This window comes from Serinus canaria, chromosome 2 (assembly GCF_022539315.1).
Source record: "Serinus canaria isolate serCan28SL12 chromosome 2, serCan2020, whole genome shotgun sequence".
NCBI lineage: Eukaryota > Metazoa > Chordata > Aves > Passeriformes > Fringillidae > Serinus > Serinus canaria.
The window spans coordinates 147,893,407-147,919,059 of record NC_066315.1 but is presented as its reverse complement, the minus strand read 5'-3'; the positions used below and the strand labels follow the sequence as shown (position 1 = coordinate 147,919,059).

The window sequence follows — 25,653 nt, the reverse complement described above, 5'->3', positions numbered from 1 at the left end:
GGTAGGGGATTAAAACTAAATGATCTTCAAGGTTCCTTCCAACCCAAGGCACTCTAAGATTTCTATGATTTCTGTGTGAGGGTCAGGTCTCCAGTGTACCCACCTCCAGGTGATGAGCTACACCCAGGATTACCTGGTCTCCACAAGCACCTCCTCTTTCAGCATGAGCCCCTAAAACCTCCCACCGCTGCCTGCTCACATCACAAAAGTTCATTTCCAGCTCATCCTCAGTCTTCTCCCTTCCCGACCCCTCCCCTCTCCCCTGAAGACATCCTTTTTACCAAAACGAGCCGTGGAGGCTCCAAAAGACACTGACGTCAACGTAAAAGTAAACCAAGGAGGTCTGGTTCCTGTATCATCCCCGCGCCGCGCCGGGGAACGAGCCCACGGCCACTCTCTCCAGCAATCTGCAGCGGGCTCCGGGCTCGGCAGCTGAGCTTTCTCATTCCGGCAGGGTGAGTCCTGCCTGAGGCGTGATTCGGGCTGGGAGAGAGGGGGAGAGGGAGGGACATTCACCGGCTGCAGCTTGGGAAGGCAGCGTGTTCTGATCCCGGCTGGGCTGAGAATTTGGAGGCATCCAGATGGAGATGGGAGTTCTTGCAAGCTGGGTCGGGAGCGGAGTACGAGGGTTTGGATGCGAGATGGCTCCACGTGGGTAGGAATAGAACTGGAGAGGAAAGAGAGTGTTCCTCACCAGGTGCTGGAGAGATAGAGGAGGGTTGGGGAGTTCAGAGCTGGTGCAAAGGAAAAGAGCATCACGGAGGTAAATGTTGGGTTTTCTATAAACTGAATTATCTGTCTGGATGGTAAAGAGCCCTGTGAGGGATTCTGCATGAAAACTTGAGTATTTCTGGTAAACTTCCATATACAGATTACTTGTGTCAAGTCCAGCTGCACAAACACCTGTGGATCCCACAAGTGTCTCTATATAGAGATGCAGAGTTAGACACAGGATTTTTAGACTCAGACCACGAAAAAGTGATCTGAGAAGGCTCAAAATGAACTTTATAGTTTAAGGTTAGGAAGCAGAAAACTTTCCCCTGGGAAATGATATGGAAGTGTCTTTATTTTGATTGCTGTGTGGGTGGGGGAAGTGGCTGGGCCAGAGCTGGGATGGCTGAAAGGCATGAATGGCCTCACTAGGTCTGTTGGCAAGTCTCTGCCAACTGGGACATGTCTGGCCACAGTACAGCACAGAGAGAGCATCTCCCAGTGTTTACACAACCCGCACTCAGTGGCAGTGTGATGAATTGGCAACGTGGCTCTTCGGAATCATTTCAGCTGTGTTTTGGTGACAGGAGGCGCCTTTTCCTCTAACATTTCTCACATGCCAGGGCCAATTGCTCTTCTTCAGCAAAAAGCCAGCCCTTTTCCTGAAATGACAGCTCCTTCTGCAAAGCTAAAACTCCTCCATTCAGAAATAAAACAGTGGACATACAAGTTTAATCCCTATTACTTGCGCGTGACAGTCCCCGTTTCAAACCACCAGGGCGAAAACCTCTGTCATCCACAATTAAATGCAATGCTGCATCTCTGCTCATTCTGTAAATCTCTCCCTGAGCAGGGGAAAGCTGGGCAGCCATGGAAAAGGGAGGCAGAAATGCCCACCATCCTCCTGTTGTAGCATCTGCCAGCAAAAGTGAGGGCAGAAGCCTCCCTTTGGCAGAAACCTCTTTACCAAGACATTTTCCATCTCCTTTGTGCACAGATATCTCTGCCAACCCACAGTTAGAAGGAAAATCCCCATCTTTCCTCCATCCTTTCTTACAAGGGCACATGGAAACTTAGCAGTGCAATTGAGCAGCTACTTTATTAATCTATTTCAGAGCATTTTCCTTCACCCTGCTCAAGCCTCCTCCCCCATGTCCCCAGTGCACTGAGATATAACACAGCCATGGAGCCATTTCTTCCCTCCCTGCAGAGCCTAAAGGTGCCAAAAGCACCCTAAAAGTCTTTCTTCCCCAGTTTTGAAGCAGTAGGCAAAGGCCAAGGAAGGATTTGCACATGAAACATCTCTCACAGCACGTTCTCTCCGAGGCAGAGCTAGCGGAACGGAGGAGGCTGCTGAACACAGCAATAAATCCCACCAGGCGCACGTACAGCACCACCACAGCTCTGCTCCCCCTCAAGTGCATCATGCCCTTGGGATGACGTGGTTCTCACAGGGATGCAGGCTGTCCTGGCCCTATATCCCCTTTCAGACCAAATCCTGCACTCCAAGTTGTCAGAAGGGCTGCAGGATTTTGGCAGTCCACATTTTAAGGAGCTGGAGACAAGTAAAGGGGGATGTTCAGCAGGCAGGTGTTATCATGTTCAGAGAAACCTCACCCATTAAGGACAGTGATGCCCAAAATCAGGGATCCAAATCCCTGAGCCCTTTTTAAAATGAGAGACAAAAATTCCCCATTGGAGTAAAATTCAAAGTTCACATTTTTTGGACATCAAGTCCAGGTTGGATGGAGCTTTGAACAACCTGGTCTAGTGGAAGATGTCCCTGCCGTGTCAGGGGGCTTCAAACTAGATGATCTCTAAAGTTTCTTGCAGCCCAAGCCATGCTGTGGTTCGATGATTCTGTGATTTCTCTTTCCACCCTGGGCTGTTCTAGCAGGTTTATATAACTGTCCGGTCACCAGGTTTAGGAGGAGGTGAGACTTCTAATTACCTAAAGGTACATGTAAGTGAATATCCCATGACATCTATGGTAAAATCTACAGCCCCTTCTGAGGAATGTCTGCCACTTCTTAGCCAACTCATCTGTAAATACTCTAAGGACCCTTCCTGCTCTCTCTTTTGCCTCTCATCTATTTTTCATCCTTGCATTTTAATTCGTTGCTGTTAGCTGTACACTTTTGCAGATCACAAATAGCTGAGCAAATCCTACTGATGGCTTAGCAGGGAAACACTTCCCATCCAGTAAATCCCAGAGAGGCACAGCAGAGTCCAGCCAAGCATGACAAAGTCCAGAGACAGAAGTAGTTGTGCTGAGGTGAAGGATGAATCAGGGGAATAGAAAAGTGAAGCCCAGAGCCAGAGTGAAGGATCAGTAAAGCTGTGGGGGTCAGATGGGATTAGGCTGAGCTGGCTGTGACAACCAAAGAAATTATGTCACCCATCAGGATGACACTAACCAGAGATGCTGCTGTTCAGTCTCAGCATGATATTTACTGGGATCAATACACCATTAGTGTAGACACAGAAAAACTGAATTCTTTATTACCTCTTACACATAATCTATAAAAGATGTACATCTCATCTATCACAGCCTGAAAAGCACCACTACAGTCATTACCACCCAACAGAAAGGATGGCTTCCACATTGACGCAGAAGAGATTTACTCTCAAATGTCCCTTCTTCTCCATGGCTCCAGCCACCTTATCTACAAATACCTGCCAAAATATGAGGCTCTGGGAAATGCCTCTAAGGCTGAAAATGTAGGGAATGGCTTCCTGTGTGCTGGTCCAGCAGACAACTTCCCATCCTTGAATGTACTGAATTTGTCACCCTGTCTATGGGACACCTAGGGAGATGAATTTGGGTCAGTTTGGGGAGCTGCCCCATACTGAGTCTATCACAAATAGTCCTTAGCCTCATAGATGAGGGCAGGGATGCCTGTGGAGATTTGCCAAAATTTTGTTTCATTCAGAGCTACCAACAACTGTAAAGACCTACACATCAGAGTAGGTTGTTTGCTGCAGGTAAGCATTAGCAAGGAGAAACAGCACTGAGCTCTGAGCACACTGACCCACACAGAGACCAGCACTGGCATTTGTAACCCAGCAGGGTCCTCTCAGAGCGGTGAACTCAGAAGGATGCAGTAAAGTGGGTACCTGGGCACAGCAGGGGAGGGCACTGAGACAGCCTCAGCTGGAAAACCAGCTTCTTGCATGACATGAAGGAGGTTTCTAGCACTCAAGTGCAGAGGACAGGAGACTACTGGAGGTCACACACGTCCACCACACAGAGCCATCAGTGTGCAACCAGCCTCTCCTCTCAGTGGGATGTGTGATCACCCTCTTGATGGTCTGGCCATGTTCCAGCAGCTGATCCTGAGCAGAGCAAAGTAAGCAGGCAAAGTTTCCTGTACCCAGCACAGTCTAACTGGTCATTATCCATCTCAATAGAAAGGCTAATGCATTATTAAGCATATCAGAATCACAGAAACACAGAATAATCCGGGTTGGAAAGGACCTTAAAGGTTGGACCTTACTTCCAACTCCACTGCCATGGCAGGGACACCTCCCACTTGACCAGGTTGCTCCAAGCTCAGTCCAACCTGGCCTTAAACAATTCCACGGATGGGGCAGCCACAGCTTCTCTGGGTGACCCAGTCCAGACTCTCCTCACCTTCACAGTGAATAATTTCTTGCTCATATCTAATCTAAATCTATCCAAGTTTAAAATCATTCCCCCTTGTCCTATCAGTAACTCCTTGTTCAAAAAGTATAGAATTATAGAGCAGCTCAGGTTGGAAGAGACCTTAAGTGAGACATTCAGCCAGGTGCAATTTCATCTTTATCCCCAAAGTCTTTTTCTGGCAGGACAGAGAGAGAAAGCTGAGTTGTCATGCTGGGTTTCACCTGCTTGGCACTCACAGAGCTGCAGTTCCCCGGCAGCCAGGCTGGCTCCTTTTGCCTGGGTTGAAAATGCCAAGCAATACATCTCTGAGAAAAATCCAGGCTGCCAAGCTGTGTTATGCTGTCTCCAGCTACCAATTATGTGGATAAATTGATTCTCGTTAGAGTGATAAAGTAGCACAACAAATACACTTTCAGGAACCAGGCATTTTTCACACACCAGCTTTGAGGCTTCCCACTGCTTTGATCAAACACACAGAAAATTGTCTGCAGGCTGAAGTGGTGTTAGAGACATAGACTTGTGGAGGCTGAGGAAAATGAGCAAGAGGCTTAAAATACACTAGTTAGTCCACATTTGTGCACTATTGTGCAAGGCAGGTTGATCAGATGCATTTTGAAGGGGCCACTATAAACCTCACTCTGACCAGCAGCCACCTCAGAGGATACCCAGGACTGAAATAGCAAGGGGCAGACGTCAGGAATCGGAGTCACTGGCAGGAGAGAGAAAGGAAGAGGAGTCGTGCTGCCTCTGTCCCCTGCCTAGATTAGATCTGTCTCATACAGATCTAATCTAGGCATACAGAAGGGCTGTTCTTCTCCCACTCACAACAGTATCAAGTTCCCCCAGAGAATCAGAGCTCCTAAGATGCTGACATTAATAATTCCCAAGTGTATTATTCTTTGTGAGCAGCTTACCTAAGGAAGTGTAAGATTATTTTAAACACTCTGATTTATTAATACACCCAGGATGGCTCAAGCCACTGGTTCTTGCCCAAGGGAGCTCAGCAATGGAGCCCAGCATCTTGACTCACAGTATTGTGGGGACAGTATTGCTGGGACTGATATATGACTAACTATGATCAGATGGCATATCTAAAAATACAGAGCCTGCAGTTTATTTTTCTTGGAAAATGGAAAGACACCCAAAGAAGCAGAGCCCAGTTTAGCAATCACAGCAGGCTGGATTTTTGCTTTAAACAAGCCAGCAGAATTTGCCCAGAAGAAGATGCCATCCTAGGTTGTGTTACAGCCATGGGATTAACCTGTGGCTCCGGCACCATGGGGGAACCTCTGGCTGCTGCTGTGGCTCTAGCTCTGAGTTACAGAGGACAGGGATGCTGACTGCACATCCCTGCCCTAGGAGACACAAGCAGTAGGATTCCTCTTACCCAAAGGAAGTCTCTGCACTGAAACCATCACAAACTGGGCTGGTCGTCTGGTCCAGACTGGTGTTAATGAACTAAACCATGCAAGACAAACCCACCTTGCACCATTCCCAGGGAATCTGCCTGGCACATCTCCAGACATCTTCACAGCACTTATCAGGTTTGCCTTCTGTTGTCTTTTCTGTAGATTAAACAAGCCCAATTCTGCTGGTCTGCCCTCATGGGTCACGTTTGCTGGTCCTCAGGTCATTCCAGCTGGTTTGGTTTGGATGTTTTCCAAGTCAGAAACACATCCCCTTTCATTAGTCAATTTAACAGTATTTATTACATGTAGTAGTGTTTTGTAGAAAATAATCCCTCCAGGTGACATGAAAGGCAAATCAAACCTTGCAGTACTCCAAACATAACAAAGACTGAAGCTATCAGTACCAAGATGAAGGTATGGAAAGGAATGATTCAGCAGTGACAGGTGGAGCTTTTGTTCCTGATAAAAAATTTGCTTTGAGACCTTAAGCACAAACTGGGCTTTGGTCTTCCCTCCATCATGCCATCCACTGACCACATCTCACTGAGTTCAAGACCTCACCAGCAGGGACAACTGATGCTGTCTGTAATCACATCCCAGACAGAGAAAATGTCCCCTCGGATTTCTGAACAATCATGTTTCCACGTGACTCAGGTCTCAGCAGGTTTTCTCTGCTCCAGGTGGTAGACAAAAGGGTCCATGATGCCATACACAAACATATCACCATCACCACAAATAGTACCAGCTGGATTCTGCTGCTCAGCACTCTGTTCCATTTGTTTTTAGGAGAAAATTGATTATTTTGGCATTGCGGTTTCCAGTAAATCACATATGTGATTCCCTCCTTTCCTTCCTGAATATTTCCCAGATCACTTCTGCAGATTGTGCTTAGAGGGATGGTTTCAACCCTAAGGAAACTGAGGCACCTCCCCAGAAAATGGGGATTTTTTGTCCCTAGCGAGGCCACTCACACAGAACTTGCTTCAAGGACAGGATCTGTAATTCTAAGCAGCTGAGAACACAAAGGAACACAACCACTCCAAAACAAAAGGGGGGAAAAATCAGCAAATGAACTAGCTTCTTCCAGAGGCAGCAGTTTTAGGAATCACTGGTAAGCAAGCAGCAGGGTGGTTGTTGGGATTTTTTTTCTTCCCAAATGGGGCCCTTTCTTTTCTTCCCATTCCTACAGGGCTTTTCATCACTGTGGCATTTCCTATGATAATCCCCCAGATTTATGATGCCCTGTTCCAGATCAGAGCATTGCTGAGCTCTGTGCACATCTAACAAAAGACAGCTCTGCCCTGAGCCCTTCCAAATCTCTCCAAACCAGGCAAACAAAGGGAATGGGAGAGGAGGATTAACATGTTTGCTGAGAGTGAGCAGAGAGAGGATGTCTTTCTCTAAAGCCTTTTTTTAGATTTGTGGGTCCAAGTACCAGATTTTCCAAGTTGCAGGTGTCCTTCCTCTTGAGCTAGGTTACTAATATAGCAAAAACCCCAAAAGTTGAACAGATGGCCCTGGGAGCCTCCTGCTGCCCCTTCACAAATTTGTGGTCACTGCTAAATCAGAGCAGGTGGAGATACCAGACTGGGTCCTTAAATTCCCCACAACTCCTTTCCATGGCTTTTCAAATGTTCCTCTGGCCTCTGCATCCTTGCAGGGCACAGCACATCTTGAGTTCAAGGTTTTCCAGCTCAGCCCTGCCACACTGCACTTCCCACTGCCATAAACACAGGAGCAGAGTGCTGAGAGCTCTCTGGGGGCTCTTCAACCTTCCCGGACCAACAATCCTGCCAATTCCTGCTCTGCAGCCTTCAAACCAGAGCTGGGCAAGAGCCACTCCACCCAGAACTGACCTCCTAGGGCATGGTGCCCAAGTAATGCCAAAGCCCAAAGCCCGTGTAGCTTTCCCCTTCAAGAACTAGTGTCCCTGTGTGCCCAGTGACAAACGAAACCAACAGGAAATACTTTGCTGGGAATGGGGAGAGTTCTGCAGTGAGGTTATGACACTGGACATTGAGTTCTTGGCAATTAGCTTCTGAATCTTTGAAAAAAAATAGCAAAAAAATGAAAAAAAAAAAACAAGAGGTCACTGGCCAGACCTGGACTGGGGGGCCAGAAAGATCACAGCAGGACCCAGCAAAGGATCCCAAAGAGGTTTGGATCAGTAGGGGCAGCTGAGACATGATATGCTCTGTTGGGTGGTCAGAGAGTCCTGGTGGCTCACTTTTCTGGTGCCTTGAACTGAGGAAACTTGTCAGAACTCTCACAGTTGTGAGACCTGTGGTAAACTGGGCAGACTGGGATGGAGAGAGGGGTCCTGGCTCACCCTCACAGGGTGCATTTATAACAGGTAAGGGACTTCACATCCCTCGTCGTGCAAGAACCAGAGATAGGCAGGACCAACATGCTCCAAATCACTCAGGAAAGACCTCAGGGCTGCCCAGTGGAGCAGCTCTTTGTGCACTGCAGACATCTTCATTTTTCTTTCAGCTCAACAGGTCCATCAGCAAAAATGCCACAGCCTTGGGAGAAAAATGGAGGGGCAGCCAGTGGTCAGCAAAGCAAATTCCCAAATATGCAGCAGGCAGGCAGGAAACTGGCTCCAACACTCCTCCTCCCCCGTGCCTGACTCACCCAACAGGAGCCATGGCCATCATTTTAGGGCACCACTTGTCTTTCCCTGTCCCTCATCAAGCAGATGAATCACATCTGGATCCCAGCAGAGGCCTCATGTGGTGAGAATCTGATCTCCCTCCTTGCACAAACACACAGATGGAGAGCTTGTTCAGAGAAAGGGATACAAAATTATGGTGGCCTCCAGCCCTTGCAGTCCTCTGAGGACAGCAAGTGACAGTCCAGAAAGTGCTGGGAAGTGCCTGTGATCCTGAGCAGTTGGCAGAGGACACAGACTGTGTCCTGCAGAGCTGCTGATGTCAGAAAGGTACAGCTGCCTCTAGACCCTGCTGAGATGCCATCAAGAGAGCCAGCTGGACCATCTTTTGTGGCTCTCCATAGCCTCTGTTGCCCATGCTGACAGTCAGGTAAAAAGCCTTGGGAGTATTGAATATCGCTGGGAGAGCAATCCAAGCCCTCCTTCTCCAGGGATAAGTAGTTCACATTTTTTTGTATATTTGGTGTTTCTATCCCAGCATTGCAGGCAAAGGGACAAAGGTCATCCCTTGAAACAGGTTCTGTCTAAGAATTAAGAGAGAGAGCTCTGATCTTTTCCTCCAGTCCTTCCAGCTGCACCTTAGGCATAATCAGCTTGAATGTCTCAGGACTCAGATCCCAAAGCAGTCCCTGGATCTTCTAGATGTCCCAGCATGACACACCTGGATCACCAAAAGAACAGCAAAGAATGACCTCTCAACAGCCCAGCAGATGAAGCCACATTGCTCTCTTTGGCTCCAAATAAGCAAGGGCTACAAGCTTAAAACCAGGCTGGAGACAGATGCCAGCCTCAATCTTCAAAGTTCTTTCAACTGGACTTCCCTTGGATTCTACCAAAAGCACCAGAAAAACCCTGGATCTGCTTTCAGGGTCTGCCCATTTGCCATGATATTACTTCCATAAAGTACCAGCTCAGGAGCCACCAAAGAGGAGTGTGTTCCCACACATAAAGAGTGTGTCACTTCTTTATGATAAGGAAGTGTGGTGGGGCTGAAGAACACCTGACCTAGGTGGAAAGTTCCTACATATTTGGGGAGAGCTCTGTTGCCCACATATTTCCCCCTAAATCAAAGGTGACTCCTGGAATGTGGTCCAGTGCAGAAATTTATCCACATCTGGTCCACCTGTGAGAACCTACATGGTTCTCTGGGTCAGTTCTGATTCACAGCATCCCAACAATCAAGATTTTAGGGCTCCTGGGCAGTGCATATCATAGACACATACATGAATGTTTTCCAGCACTTTTTAAGACCTGAGGATATTCTAGGGTAGATTTACCAGAAGGAGGAGTAGTTGGAAGGGTTAAAATTAATGTAAACTCTCCTCAATGCCATTGACTTTATCTGCCATGGCAAAAGGTTACTCCCTGGCAAGCTCACATCATTGCCTCTCCATCAAGCCTGATGCTAAAAAGAGGTTTTCCAGTAAGGACAATGAAGATCCTACTCTTCGGTGCCTTCCATGCAGTGAGGATCCCACTCTTTGGTGACCTGCTCATAGTCATGATCATGGGTAAAGGCTCCTCAGTTTTCTGAACTGTTATGTCTATGTCCAACACCTTCTGGGGTAAGAATTCTCCCTCAGTGCTGAAGAAAATAATTCATTTGTGAGGATCTGTTCAGTATAACAGAACATAAATTCAGCTTCCTAAAAAAACACAGGCATGTTTGGACATTGGATTTGGGTCCCTGCAGAGCTGGTCAACAGAAACACCTTGAAAGCGGATCTGGCCATATGCCCTGAGCCCATGCAGTGCCCAATCTCATTTTTTCTCCCACAGCAGGGGATCAGTGGATGCTTAATTCCCTTTTTAAATAGGACTGGAAGAGTACACCCTTCTCCTGACAAAAACAGGACACACCTTCCCAGAGGGATATTTGGTATCAGCTTTCTCTCCACCTCCCTCCAGAGCTGTCTGGCCTCCTGCTTTTCTGCACTGTGACACAGAAGATTTTAACCAGAGCCCTATTCCATATGGCAAGGTTAAGGGATTGCTAGGAATTACCATGGGCTAGTAGCATCCTTCCCTGACATCATTATTAGTCCTTCTACATGCTGATTTTGACTGAGCCAATACCTTCTTCCACCTACAATCTCTCACTCCAATGTTTAATACTGCTGTATATTCAGTGAACAAGCTTGAAAATTTTCCACTTACTAAAGCCTTACTTTTTGTTTTTTTCCTGCCTTTCTCGCTCCCTCTGGGAGGGTGATAAATGACTGAAAATCAAGAGATGATAGAAGCTCTTCATTTATCAGCTATGGTTGCAACTCCTCCTGAAGCTGAGTGTGGGAACCGGGTCTGGGACAAAGCATGGCCCTGAGCCCGGATGTGCCTTCTCCACCTTAATAGCAGCATCTGCTTCCCAATATGGCATGTTCTGCACTATCTCAGGCACAACTTGAAACTTTGCAGCTGTTGCCACTCAGAGCCTAGCTCTAAATCCAGCAAGGAGGGAGAGGCTGGGATAGTGGGGGAGTGTAGGGCACTGATTATCCCATGCACAGGGATGGGAACGCAGCTCTCATGTATCACGTGGAAGCATAAAACCAAACCAGTCCTCACAAAGGAAGAACCAGACATTCCCAGAGAAGGTGGACAGAGTGCAGGTACCAATAGCTCATCCTGGAGAAAAGTCATCCCTTTCTTACAGTCTCACATTTGTAACTTCAGAGAGTCATTCCCAAATATAAAAGTTTTGTTGACAGGCTGGGGAAAACTTCAGCATTTGCCACCATAGGCATTGAGAATGACAGAATCATAGAATTCTAGAATGGTTTGGGTTGGTAGAGACATTAAAGACATCTAGTTCCAACCCCCTGCCATGGCAGAGACACTTGCCACTACACCAGGTTGCGCCAAGTCCCATCCAGCCTGCCCTTGAAGTCTTCCAGTGATGGGGCAGGCACAGCTTCTCTGGGAAACCTGTCCTGCTGCCTTGATGGGGTCCAAGTTCACGCACCCTGCCCAACATTAGACCATGGGTTGGTTTCTTCTCTTTGTTTTTACCCTTGTTGAACTTCCAGGATGGAGGGAACTGAAGGCAAGATGATCACCCAGACAGGGCTCATGAAGACCTTCCAATCACACTTGCTTTCCAAGCATATGGAAGTGAGAAACAAATGAAAGTTCAGGCATATGCCTGAGCTAGAGGTCAGTTGTGGAATGCCTGGATCAGGGGGCTCATAAAGCCAAGGAGGATGTTCCTGAAACTGGGGGAACAGTCTGCTCCTCAGTGTGCAGAAACTCAAAATAGAAAATCAATAAAATAACCAGACAAAAAGGATCAGCTCAGTCTTCCTGGGAAAGATCCAAGGGTGAAAAAGTAATTCCAGAAAATGAGGTCAACCTTCTCTAATAACCACAGCTACTGTTTGTGCTCCAGTGAGACACGCATGTGTGGAGTTTACCTCTCCTCTATTTATGGATTTGGCCTCTTGACCTGGAATTCAATGCCTCTCAGTTGATCCTGTCGTGTTGTGACAGGCCATATCCTGCATGTTTATTGCATTGGCACCAGTGTTGTCTTTATCTAAAGTGTGATGCAGGCCAGGGCTGATACTAAAATTCAGCATCCATCCTCTCTGTATTTCTAAACAACCAATCTTGATGTAAGCTTGTGCTTTTTTTCTGCCTTTTCTCCCAGAAGAAATCTCTAAAGCTACTGAAAAGCTCCTGGGGAGAACATCTGTGCAAATCTCAAGAAAAGATTAGGTTTTGGTACCAGTTTAGAGCAAGAAGTGAAACTTGAGATGGAACTTGAGGGATTTTGAGTCCTTAGTGCATCAACTATCAGAGATGTCTTAAAAGCTGCTCTAGATTTGAACACATCTAAAAAATGGGATAATTCATTCTGCTTTGTACAATGTCAGTCTCTTCTCATGTAGCCAAGGGTGTAGAGATACTTAAATCCCCACTCTGAGAGACACCTGACACCCACAATGACTCTACCACCAGCAGGGAAGGGTTGTATGAGGATGGAGGAACATGTTGGAGGGCTCCTTGGTGGACCTCAGACTCTCTATTGCCACCCATGCTCAGCCATTTCAGCCCTGGACAGAACTCTATATCTCCTCTCCCAAATGACTGCAGCAGCACTACCAAAGTGTGCAGGGTCACCCTTTGGTTCTCTGTGCCAGGGGTTTTCTCAGGGTCTGGACAGCTGGGTTGGTTCAAAGCACATCACAGGCTTTGTGACATTTGGTTCAGCACCTTCGGGCAGCTGCCAGGGATGCTTCTCTCTAATCCCAGTTCACATCAGGAAGAAAACAGAGGGGTATTTTCCTCATGTCACACATGGTGGTGGCATTGCAGTGGCCTTGAGCTGGCAAGTTCCCAGCAAAGAGATTTTGTTCCCACAGAGACACAAGGAAATTGACCTGGGGGCAGTTTTAGTTTACTAGAGATGTTCAGGCATTAGCACCGTGAGTACGGCTGGAGCCCTCTTCAGCATTTACAGCACTTCATAAATTTCAGAGAGATTTAGGGCAAGAAGCCAGATGTTTGGGGAGAAATTCTGAACACTACAGACAAGTGGAAATATTTTTTTTTTTGGTAGTGTATATTTTTTCCCATTAGTTGCAAGGCTATATTTAGAAGGGGGGTGGGGAGGGGGAAGAGAGGGAGAGAACGCAAGAGAGAGATTAGGCATTTCTTCATATTCTGTAGTCACTCCAGTTGTTCTGCTTGTAGGAACAGATGTCTCTTTCCTGGGCTGATAGCACTCAGGTCCACAAGGAAATTTTCTTACCAGCAGCTCCTCTAACATCGAAGGGAGATCAGGCCAGAGGTAAGTCAGTCCTTCATGCAGGAATACACTGCAGGGACCATTGCAGGGAATGCTTTGGGATAGTGGTCAGAGAAAAAGAGGGGGTCCTGGGATGGGATACAGTGGGGGGCCAGGAAGAATTTGCTGGATATAGGACTCCTAGTCCTGGCTATTGCAACAGGGAGCCCTGAAAGGGATGGTAGCAGGAAGGGTCCTGCACTGAACACGTGGATGAGAAGCTCGGGAAATCTCTGGCTCTGTCCATGCAGCAGGTGTGGAAATCCCTTGGGAAGTGCCTGACCGAAAAAGCCAGGCTGTGCCAGCAGCTAGCAGGAAGGAGCTAGCTGCAAGGAGCTTCTCCCTTGTGACTTTCTTTGCTCTTGGGATTTGGGGCAGTGTAAGGATATTTGGTTGTTCTTCAAGGAGATAGAGGGTAATGGAAGTGTGCAAAGTTTCAGGCTTTCCCTCCTTGAAATGTACTGTGACAGCTCTTGTGAGGAGGGGGGTGATGTTGTTTGTATATGTGTAATCCCATGGGTAATTAAATTTTGGTGAAATGCATTCAGAAAGGTTTTGGAAGCCAAGGGAAGAGATGGTACACTGCCTGGAATGGGGTCAGCTGCAAGTGGGGATGTTTTACCTGTTTGTCTATGCAGCAGGGTGCAAGCTCAGTTCCAGGAGAGGTGCTGTCTTCCCTCTCTGAACCCACTTGCTGGGTTAGCAGAGGAGAAAGCAGATCCTTTCCAAGTTCCTTAGCAGATGCCTGCAGAAATGCTCTCTGCTTTCACAGCAGCACACTCATCAGCAACACTGAGCTTTTCAAGGTTAACCTGGTGAATCCAAAATTTGTGAAACTCTGAAGGCACTGTGGGGTCTGCACAACACTGTCATATGTGCCTTGCTAAAGAAACCATAGAAACCACCTCCTAAAGGGTTAAGACATGGTTGTCCATCCTGGGATGCCTCAAAAAATCTCTGCTCCCTAACTGGGTCTCCCACCGCGCTGCATTCCCCAGGCCAAGACCACACATGTCACTGTGCCTCAGTTTCTCCCTGCAGCCAAGAGAGAAGCACAGGTTGGAATGAGTGCTGGGTGGTGGAGCTGGTACACCTGACCCCTCTGCATCACCCCTGCATCCCTACCTGCAGTGGTGCCCTGTGCTCCCTGGGGTGTGAGCATTGTTTCATCAGTCCTGTATTCCCTGGCTGTGCAGGAGCCCAGGTATTTCCCCAACAGTAGAACTCTGCTCTGTTGTTCTTCTTTTACTGCCCTTCTCACCTTCTTTTCAAAGGACAGAGCAAGCAGGCAGCTGAAGGCAGAAAGAGGAGAAAGTGCTCAATGAGTGCTAAATTTGCAATTAAAAATTTCCTTCTTAAAAGCAAGCAGCAGCACACAGGCTAGTTATTGTTTTTGCGCTTGTCTGTGAAGGTCCTGCATGTGCCTATATGGTAATTTTTACTGCACAGTTCTCCTTACACACAGCCACAACAGCTGTTATTCCAAACTGACATTTCCAGCACTTTGTCCCGGGCACCTTGGAAACGCTCGATGGATTACTGTAATCCCTATAAAATCAAACGCATTTCTCTTTTACTGTTACAACCTCCTAAGAAGGGAGGCTCAAATCCATCTTTACTGGCTGGACCCATAAGAGCCCTAATCTATATGTTTTGTTTATGATGTAACTTTTTTTTAAAAAAATGTTAATCATCTTGGAAAAAAATTCTCTCAAAAATATGTGTTTTCCTCTCACGTATAATGGTCCACAAGGGACAGAGAGGGATGCTCAAGAAGTCATGCTCTGATTTCTCTGAAAGTAACCGAGCTGGAAACACACAGCACCTACTGCAGAGATGTCACTCCAAGCTCCCTTGTGACAGATGGCACTTGGTAGAAGCTCTGACAGGGTATGAGATATTGGTCTTTTAAATGCTAGCAGCATGATTGATAGAGCATTCACCAAGACACTTGGCATTTCTGTCACTGGCCAAAATCTGATAACACAGAAAAGAGGGACATGAAAAGTACAGTGGAATTGATAAGGCATCATAGATATCCAAATGTTTCAGGAGGGACTTTTCTAAATAGGGTGGTATAAACAAGCAAAAAGAGGCAAACTCCCTTTATTATTGCCTTTCTTATAGGTGACCAGTACTAGCAAACCTCATCAGAGATATGCTGGGGGACCTCTAGGTGCCCATCACTGCTGAGTGGATATTTGTAGGTCTGGAGAGGAAAAGTATTTACAATCCCACTTCTCTTTTTGTTTATACATGCACATCAGGTCTCCTTCTTTCAAAGACTGAGGCATTGCTGCTGCAAATTGCCATAAACTCATAAGAAATCTGCCCATATGTGAATTTTCTCCTCTGTGTATCTCTGGGAGCTTCATTTCAGTGTTTTCAGGCATGCTCAGGACAAGGGCTGAGGGAGAACCATGCAGACCTTTCCAAGTTTTAAATATATTGTCTCTGGGGTGTCCAGGACTGTGATCTGTCACCTGGTTTTAAGCAGCAGGTTCAAGCCTGGATGCAGAGTTGGCATTTGGTCCAAGCCAAGTGGCATCAGTCCCATCTGGGTCACTTTGCCCCGTGGAGAAGAGGAATGCACTTTAGAGAGCAGTGCTCTCCCTCATCTAACTGGCAGTGATCCCTCATGACCTAGGGTGACCTGCTGGACTAAATCATTGCTTGGGCACCCACAAACTATTTCTTGTCACAAAATGAGCTAGGGATGTGGGTGCCTCACCTTCAAAGGATGTGATTTTAGCCTTGGGCCCATGGAGAGCACAGGATCCACCCATGTGTGCACACAGCATTGAACTCGGTGTGGTGGCTGAAGCTCAGATCACAGCACAGAGCAATATCCATTGCCCTTCCACAGCAGGGCCTTGGAGATGGAGGAGCACACAGAGGCAAACTGGGCATCTCAGGCAGGAGGCAAACAGCTCAACAGCACATCAGCAACCCAACAACCAGCACTGCATCAGCCTCCACACATCCTCAGTCTGTGATTGCTTACAGGTTTTGAAGGATTACCCCTATGCCTGAGACTCAACATACAAGTTTTCCCCCTTGCCAGATGGAAACTCTGATTTTCATGGCCAACATTAGAGATTCAAAAGTCAATTTTGGGGATTAATCTCTCTTGGCCTTGAGAGGAAGCTGTATGAGGAGGAGGTGAGGTCACTTGGTCTGTTCAGCCTGGAGGAGAATGAGGGGAGAAGTCACTGAAGTTAAAATTTCTTTGTGAAAGGAGGGACAGGCACTGATCTCCTCTCTCTGGTGACCAGTGACAGGACCTGAGGTAATGGCCTGAACTGGTGTCCAGGTAGGCTTAGATTGGATATTAGGAAAATGTTCTTCACCCAGAGGGTGGTTGGGCACTGCAACAGGCTCCCCAAGGAACTGGTCACAGCACCAAGCCTGACAGAGCTCAAGAAGCATTTGGATAACTCTCTTGGGCACATGGTGTGACTCTTGGGGATGGTCCTGTGCAGGGGCAGGAGTTGGATTCTGTGATCTTTGTGGGTCCCCTCCAACTCAGGATATTCTGTGATTCTGTGATTCCAGACAAAAGTTGCAATTCAGCACATGACCATTCAAACAACCAGACAAAGTAGGACTTCCTGGCCATCACACTCTTTATGACACATGGGCAAGCAGACCATGGCTGAATAGTGCCAACACCCAGCAATTAGCTGTCATCTGTCCCAGTCAGGCTGGTTCTCCCATGGTTTGGCATAAATCTGAAATTATTTTTCTTCAGGAAAACAATGAGAAGCAGGCAATACTCTGTTTCACAGAAACCATCCAGCCCTGTTTGCTGTGTTTCGATGCCAAAGCAATTGTGAATTTGCAGAGAATAAGACCTGAATAAAAGGATGTGTAGTGGAGAATGTTAACAAATGACTTGCAGGTTCACATTAGAGGAAACAAGTATCACTCTCAGTGCCTGTTTGTGTGGTTGTCAGCTCCAATTTCCTCCATCCTCCTAATGTTTTTCAATCTGCTGCCTAATTTCAACTAGAATTTGGCAGAAGGGAAAGATCACCTCAATTTTCAGGAAATTAGGCAGCAAAGAAAGGAGAAAGTCAAACAAGTGTTGGAGCCAAGGGAAGAGCTGGAATGTGAGTGCTCATTAAGGCAGCCAAGTGTCCACATGGGAAAAAGTTATAATAAGCATCTCAGGCAGGGCAAAGCATTCCCCCAGCCCTGCGAGCCACTGTGAGACATGAGACTGCAAGAAATCAGGTGTCATTTAATCTGACACTCATAAAACTATTTGGTTTGTGTCTCCAAAGTCCCTTTTATGTCCATGGCATTGGAAGGGAAGGAATAATCCAGCTCTGCTCTGGATTTGGCAATTTCTAACTGCAAGTTCCCAGAAGGTGGGTGTTTCACACACTTGTTCCAGCCACCCTCAGACACAGAGGTTTAAAGGAGACCTCAGTGCCCAGGAATCAAGTGAGAGCCCACAAAAATGGGATCTTACCTGCCCTGAGAATAGCCCCATTTCTGCTTTGGAGTAGAATCTGTCTTCCCCAGAAGTATCTCTCTTCTCACAGCCCAGGGGTCAGATGGGCACCAGTTTTTTCCTTTCAGCAGCTGGATTCACTCTCTTTCTCTCCCTTTTTTTCTCTGTTCCCCCTGTCAGCAAACCCACCCTCCCCAGGCTGAGCACAAGACACATAGAGCAAGCTCTACCACATATAGAGCAAGGTCGACATGCACAAAAATACCATATTTGGCCAGTTTGATCCAGAGTTGAGTGAGAGCTTGCCAGAAGGAGAATAATACAATTTAAATTGAAAGAGAGTGAGTTTAACCCTTCATTTATAAATATGATGATAAATCACCCAGGGAACTTTAAACACAGGAAGGCTGAAAAGCTAAACACACACTGCTGCCACCCCAGGCAGCAGAATAACACTAGCAGGCAGGACAGGGTGAAGGGAACAGAGAGGATGATAGAGGAGACAGGTTGCCATATCAGATGTTCCAGTTCAGGGAGATGAGAAAAGCTGAAGCTGTTTATACTAAATTACACTCGTGCTTGTTAACGTCCTTTTCAACTTTCTGATCCCAGTGTGTGGCTCCGGTGTTCCCTGGGTCTGCACACAGAGATCCTTTCTGCACACCAATAAATAATCCTTTTGGCATGAAGTTAGGACAAAACTCAGTTGTCTGACTTGCCTTTTCTTTTGTTTCCTATTACTTGAATTGCTGAGCCAGATCCAAAAGTCCCCTGGGCTAAGGAAGTGAACCCCGTTAATTTCAGCAAGGTCAGGGTGAGCCTTAAGGCTGTCACCAGGCACAAGGCTGGGTGAAGTGGAATATGGGATGGCCAAGAATTTCCTCCTGGAGCAAACACAGCACTGAGCTGCCCATGCTAAGTTAACAAGAGTGATGCCAAGTAGTGAGTGAGTGAGGGAAGAGGCTGCAAGACCTGTTTTCAGCACAGTGACCATCTGTTTCCTATTTGGCCCAAGAATGATGGAACTGGTTGTGTCACACAACAATGAGAAAGTATTTCAGAGCAAGTCCCCTCTCCCAGTGCTGAGCAGGGACTTTTATCAGAATGAGGGAAAGCAGGTCAACCTCCATTCTCTGTCCCTCCCTTTATCCAATTTCTACCCAGATTCCTGCTGTACTTTTAAGGAAATGCTACCCACAGTTTTCCAGCCAGACAGACAAAATGCAGCCTGAGAGGTATAATATAACAGCCTAGGCCAACTGGCACGGTCAGACAGCACTCAAAAGGATGCATGTTTACCCATCTTGGGCTTTGCAGACTGCCAGCTCCAAGAAACAGGGATTACATGGAAATCTAGGGGGCTGAGAGCTCAGGAAGATATGAAGTAGACTAAGCTCCAAGATCTTTGAGGATTTTAGGAAGGGGGTTAACCCAAAATCTATTCGCACTGTAAGTAAAGGTGATTATTGCAGCTCTGCATGAGCTTGTGTCATAGTCATGAGTAATAAATAGTGCAAAACACAGCAAAATAAAGGTTTGCAGAGGCTGCAAAGCTTCTCATTAATTTAGCCATGCCCCTCACTGACTTCCATATGCCACCACGTCATGGTGATGAGTAGCTGAAATGACTCACTTTAACACCTGCATGAGTATGTCTGATGGTAGAGAAAGAGACCTGGTTGAGATAGTATTTGGACTTGGACAGGGGAAGAATTCAAAATCTTTGGGACTGTTTAGCTTTGCTCAGACACAAGGTCAGGCTGTCTTTCTGTGTTGCAAAATGGGGCAATGTACCTTTCTCACAGGCTTGGAGTCCCACAATGGAAAAATCCTCAGCAGCTGTAAACTGGGGGTTTGGTCCAGTTCTATCTCATTAAAAACACTCAGAAGAATTCTGTTGCTTTGCCAGTCCAGTTCTCCATCCTTTCTGCTTGTGAGCCATGAGATGAGAGCAGTCCCACAAAGAAAGGAAGAGGCCATTCACCCAAACATCCATCAGTAACAATTTGATTAGAGGAAGATTTTTCCCACCACAGCCCAAGAGGCAGCTTTTCCACAGACTGTCAGGGAGGAAATCTTCAGGATTAATTAAATTTGCTGGGACTTCTTTCATGTAGTTGTTTGGATTTTGAGTTCAGTTAGGGCGGCAATAGACTGGGAAAGCTCTAATGCAGCACTTCTTTGCATATTTAATTTGGCAAAGACAATGTTACCTGTTATTTTTCAGCAGTTTACAATATCTGGAGTTTATTTCCTTGCACATGGGATTCAGTAGAAAAGGTGGCTATGTAAGCCAAGACATTGTACATGCTGATTATTTTAATTTTCTATTTGTCTGTAACACGTCCTACATCCCTCAAAGGCATTGTGAGGATAAGGAACATTGGAATGTATTTGGAATTGCTGATTTCATTGAGACAAGAAAGGCAAAATAAGATGAATATCAGGTGTTTGTGATAAGGGATCTCAGACTGAACAAAAATCTTCAAGAGGAGGCAAGCTACTTACAAGAGGCAAAATCAGAGCAAAAAGCCAGTGCCATGGAATTACAATGAGAAGACAAATGCATGTGGAATTCAATAGAGTTTAGTGCAAGTTCAGAGATGGGATGAATAATTTTGTCTTCTCCCTTTGCTCAGGTATGTCTCTGAACACAGATATACAAGCTCACAGTGCACTCCAGGGGTATCACAGTCTTTCTTTATTCCTTGGCTTCCACAGTGCACCTCTTCATCTGCAAAGAGAAAGCTGGGAGCAGATCCAGGCATCTGCTCATTTCAGTTTGTTTTCACAATTAAAGAGTGAAACAAACAAACAGAGAAGATGGTGAGATTTTTAGGAAATCAGTAGAAAATGGGCCAGGGTTCTGCATCATTCCCCCCTATGCATCTTTCTCAGGTGCCAGACTTTGCAACTCCACTACCTTCAGCTTATTTTGGGGCCAGTTTTTCCTGTTTTTCTCTGACAGTGTACTTGGCAAAGAGACAAGACTCCTCCCTCAGGAATGTGCAGGCTCAATCAGACCCAGACAAAATGCCATGAACATGTGTGCTACTTCGGCTGCCACCTGAGCTCACTGCAGGGTGAGGTAATCTGGTCATTCTCAGAACAGATGATGTTCCAATGTCTGGTTACTGCTGGAGATGGCCAAGAGGGAAAAGGGAACAGAAACTAACATTGTTCTTCTTTGCCCAGTAGTTCTTTGGGGCATTACAGGTGGCCTGAGCCCAGGTTTCAGGATTTCAGTCCTGCAGTGTATTCTGGCACTAGGTTGGGTCACAGGACGGCTTTATGTTTGAGCATCAGCCATTCCAATGGACAATTCAATTCCTTGGGCTTCAGTGACTATCTAAATTTTAAAAATTGACATTTGGTTAGAAATATCCTTCTGAGCTCAAGGTCATTAAAAACTAGCTTTTTCCTTCAAACCAGTTCCACAGACTGAGAGGCAAGAAGAAACTAGAGCAATCCCCAGATTCCAGGCCAACAAACCCAAGATCCATCATGACGGCAAAGTCACTTCTCTAAGAATTTTCACACCTGGTCTTCTAAATTCTCAGTCCTAATCTCTCCTTTTTCTCAACAAATGTTCTGCTTCACACTCACCTGGCTGAATGAACCAAGCAGAGTAATCACAACTAGGCTGTAGCACCCATAAGGACTGTTAATCTTAAATGTTGACTATTGGCCAAACCCTGGTGAGATACATTAGGAGTGTTGTATGCAGGAAATGCAGAGAGACATGCTGAGCAAGCAGAAGAAGGCTCTGGCACTCATGAGGCAGGCTCAGAACTGCTGTGGTGTTCTCTGGACTCAGTACTGTCCCTGCAGAAGATTTTCTTTTGGCCAGCAGGGACTATCCTCAGGACCTACTTTTCACTTTTGTCCTAAGTAGCTTCCTCCTCCACTTTGTACACAGCCACCAACAGCTTGAAGAACCTCACAGGTGATACAGCACCTTTGGTCCATCCTCCTGATCCCCATAAGCAGCAAAAAAGATTAGAGGAGGGGGAAAAATTCTGCCAGAGGATGGGGTATGCTTGGGAGAGCTGGACATCCAGACTCCCTCAGCAATTCCAGACTTCCACACTGATATACCCATAAGCAGTTCTGTGAGCACTGGGAAATGTGTTTGCAGCTCCTTGTCTCCCAGTCCTTCTGCATTTGGCTCATTAGCAGGAATTTCAAACCGTCATAAATCAACTCTTTCAGCATCATTCTCTGCTGATCCAAGCTGATTTTTTTAACCTCAAAGCCCTGCCCAGCCACTTTGAGATATTCCAGACATTTTTCAACCATTTATTTTTATTGAAACCAGCCAAGTCTCTGTATATATTTGGAGTTTTTTTAAATCTTTTTAATATACAAATCAGTTTAAAATAGTGTATAAGTCAGGAATGATTTGCAAATTAAACTGTCAAACCCTGGCAGGACCAGTGGCTTACACCCTTAGCTTGAAATCTTCTGGCTGCTGTTGCTGTGAACACAGATCTGTAGATGCCACACAACCTGCTTCTGCTTTCTCAGAAAATTCAGCCTTTCCTTGATTTCAGGGAAATCTTACCACTCCTGAAAACACTGCTGCATGTAATTCTCTAATGGGATCACCTGCCCAAGGCAAGGGATATGATGTGATAAGATATTTCAGGAATTAAATTCTGGGGTTATGGTTATGCAAATGTCTTCTGGCCTTAAAATCATTTTTGTACAAGGAAAAGGAAGAGAAACTTGAAGTGGGGTGTGTGTCTCTTCCCTAAAACATGCATCTGGAATCACTGCAAGATATTAATTATCAGCCCAGGTATTTTCCTTGCAATTATTGGTAATCCCATATTGGTAGATGGGGATCTACTATTCAGGATGTGCAAGCATGCTGGTTAAAATGTTTTTCAGTGACAAGATTCTGAGCCCTAAGGAATGCTGACATATTTATCACTATACCTCCATTTCTTTTCTTCCAGATTGCTGGAAGTCAGTGACCATGCCGACCTCCTCCACCCAAATGCCAGCCCTTGACTCTATCAACTCCACCGAGCAACCTAACTCCAACATCAACTTGTTCTCTAAGTTCATCCACTCAGACAAAAAACTGTTCACAGATTTTTATAGACTGTGGATTGTCCTGATGGTAGTCAATGCCATCATTTTCCTGGTGGGTGTTGTGCTGAACAGCTTGGCACTGTATGTCTTCTGCTTCCGTACCAAGACAAAAACCACCTCTGTTATTTACACCATCAACTTGATTGTAACTGATCTCCTGGTGGGCTTTTCCTTGCCTGTCCGGATCATCATGTTCTACAGTGCAGGGGATTGCAAGAATTGTTCCTTGGTTCACATCTTTGGCTACTTTGTCAACATGTACTGCAGCATCCTCTTCTTGACATGCATTTGCGTTGACCGTTACCTGGCAATAGTGCAGGTGGAAGCCTCACGTAAATGGAGGAACCCCACCTGTGCCAAGGGGATCTGCATCTTCATTTGGATCTTTGCCACTGTGGTGACTTTCTCCATCCTGACCATGGCAATACGGTTTGCTGAGTGCTGCCTCTCCAAGATCCTGGTCCTGATGGTCTGCGAGTACTTCTTCCCCCTCATTATAATCATCTTCTTCACCACCAGGATTATGTGTGCCTTGTCCAAGCCCAACCTCATGCACCAGAGTCGGGAGAGGAGAATGAGGGCTGTGCAGCTCCTTATCACTGTCCTCATCATCTTCATGATCTGCTTCACTCCTTTCCACGTGCTACAGGTTGCAATCTCCATCAACCCAGACATGCCCCACAACGTCAGCCTCCTCGTGTACCATGTGACAGTGACTCTGAGTAGCCTCAACAGCTGCATGGACCCCATTGTCTATTGCTTTGTCACCAATAACTTCCAGTCAACCATGAAAAACATCTTCAGGAAAACCGAGCCAGAGCAAACTAATGCAGACATCCTGGGTATGAACAAGAACTCCAAGGGTTCCAACGCAAACATCGCCTTCTCAAACATAATAGGAAGCCCTCTGAGCTTGCCATCACCGAGCAGTGTTCAGATATAACCCACATGTGATGGGACATGTTGCAGTAAGCCAGTGCCATGATGCTGGAATATTGATAGGATGCACAATACCATAGTTTTTGAACTCTGTGTTTTAGGCTGAGGTTCAGACCGACAGTGGTGGAATTTATTCCTCAAGAACATTGGGGTCTGTTTGGAGATGGAACCTACAAGGCTGTTAGTACCATACAAAAGAGAGTCCATTAATTAGTGTTTCCAGCAGGGAAGTTTTCTTTGTATTTTAATACAGACATTTTGCTAGCAACAAACTCTTTACTGTGGTTTTCTTTGTATGTTTGTCATCATAATGCAACACTTCTAGGATGACTTAGAAAGCAGGATAGCTCTGGTTTGTAATGAAAGATTCTGTGCCTATATACTTAAGAATAAAGGACAAGAAGGATGTTTCCAGAGGTATCCACAACAAAGATTTTAGATGCCAGTAAAATGGGAAAGAAAGTATTCTAGCCCACATGTCACTAGTGACTATTCATTCCTTCCTGAAAAAGTCTAAACCTTCTCAGGGAAGAGATGAAGTCAAGCAGTGAAATCTCTTGGCATCAAGAAAATATACATGTCAATGTATATATTTTCTACACATTGTCTGTGTTGTGGAGAGGTTAAAGATATGTCCCACCTGTATTTGGATCACTAAATCCCCTGAATTACAAATGAGTATACAAAAATCTGTGAAAATGAACATGAATCCCAGCAAACTCTGCTGTTCTGCTCTGTCTCCCTGAGGAACAGCCAAGATGAAAACCAGAACCAAACTATGGTGCTATACTACTCTGGTTTGGTTTTTCTTCCTGGCATGTTGTAACACCAGGGCTTGATGTCCTAATTCCCCCAACAGTCCATCCACTCAGTCACTCAAAAGCCAATACTTCCAACCACAGAAAAATAATGCATCTCAGGCATCTAAGCTAAAATTCAGCACAGGATGAACTCACTAGGATGTTTTAAAGAGCCATGTTTAAAGGCTCTTAAATGCCTAAAGAGGCAAAGGATGCTGCAAAATTCTAGCCCCAATGGTGGGGGAATGTTTTAGATGACATTATATCAAAGAAACAATGCAAGTGCAAAAAAAAAAAAAAAAATTATCCTAGGAAAACTGCAAAACTTATGGCATGAACAGCAACAACTGCTAATGTTGCTCCACATTTCCTCACTCACATCTAGGGCCACTCCATCTGGAAGGCTATTATGAATTCATCAAGTCTAGTGATCAGCTTTTCCTAGCTCTCACTGGTGTTATCTGTAAGAAGAGCAGACATTGGTCCAAGCTAGAGCATCCTGGAGTACTCTGCTTCCCTGAGATCTGACGGTGGTACAGCCATCTCCATTCCAAAGGAACACAACATAAACAATGCCTCAAACTGCCTCTTGCAACAGGGTTTGCAAGAGTTTGCTTCTTGCAACACATATATGTTTCACCTAACCTATTTCCTTGACCAACCCAACGAGTATAAAATTTGAACCATCAATATCACTGCAATACAGGGAACTGGGTGTTCCAGTACCCGTTCCAGTGGAGTCTGTAATTGCCAGTACCTGCAATGTGAGCTCTTTCCCAAGCAATACAGCTGAGTCAGTGCCCTTCTGCTGGAACCTCTATTCCTTTGAAGAGGATTTTCCCTCCAGGGGTGGTGATGAGAGTCACCAACACTGTGGCACTATGGTTTCACTTCCCAGGGCCCAATTGTACAATGGCTTCTTTCTGCCTCATCTATTTCTTTATTCCAGTAAATCACTGATACAGGCACCTCACAGCCAACATCTGTCACATGACGCATCAGCCCACATGGATCATGCTCTGACTTCTCAGCCAGACTGGCCACTTCACATTTCTGACACCATTTTCCACCAGTCCCTCTCCTGGAGAAAGCAATCTTTTGCCTCAGAAATCTGCTCTTCCCTGCAAAC

The 25,653-nt window shown here is 46.0% G+C and overlaps 1 protein-coding gene across 2 annotated transcripts; it reads left to right on the top strand.

The window, feature by feature from the left end:
• Positions 1-357: 357 nt before the first annotated feature.
• On the top strand, positions 358-24,071 carry GPR20 (G protein-coupled receptor 20). 2 transcript variants are annotated; one of them, XM_030232876.2, is made up of 3 exons: positions 362-455; positions 13,133-13,229; positions 22,647-24,071. In XM_030232876.2, exons 2-3 carry the CDS (start codon positions 13,139-13,141, stop codon positions 23,726-23,728), a joined length of 1,173 nt encoding a protein of 390 aa, XP_030088736.1. In that variant the 5' UTR covers positions 362-455; positions 13,133-13,138; the 3' UTR covers positions 23,729-24,071. The 2 variants fall into 2 exon arrangements, with proteins under 2 accessions (XP_018769936.1, XP_030088736.1); XM_018914391.3 differs by lacking the exon at positions 13,133-13,229 and having other exon boundaries at positions 358-455.
• The last annotated feature ends 1,582 nt before the right edge of the window (positions 24,072-25,653 follow it).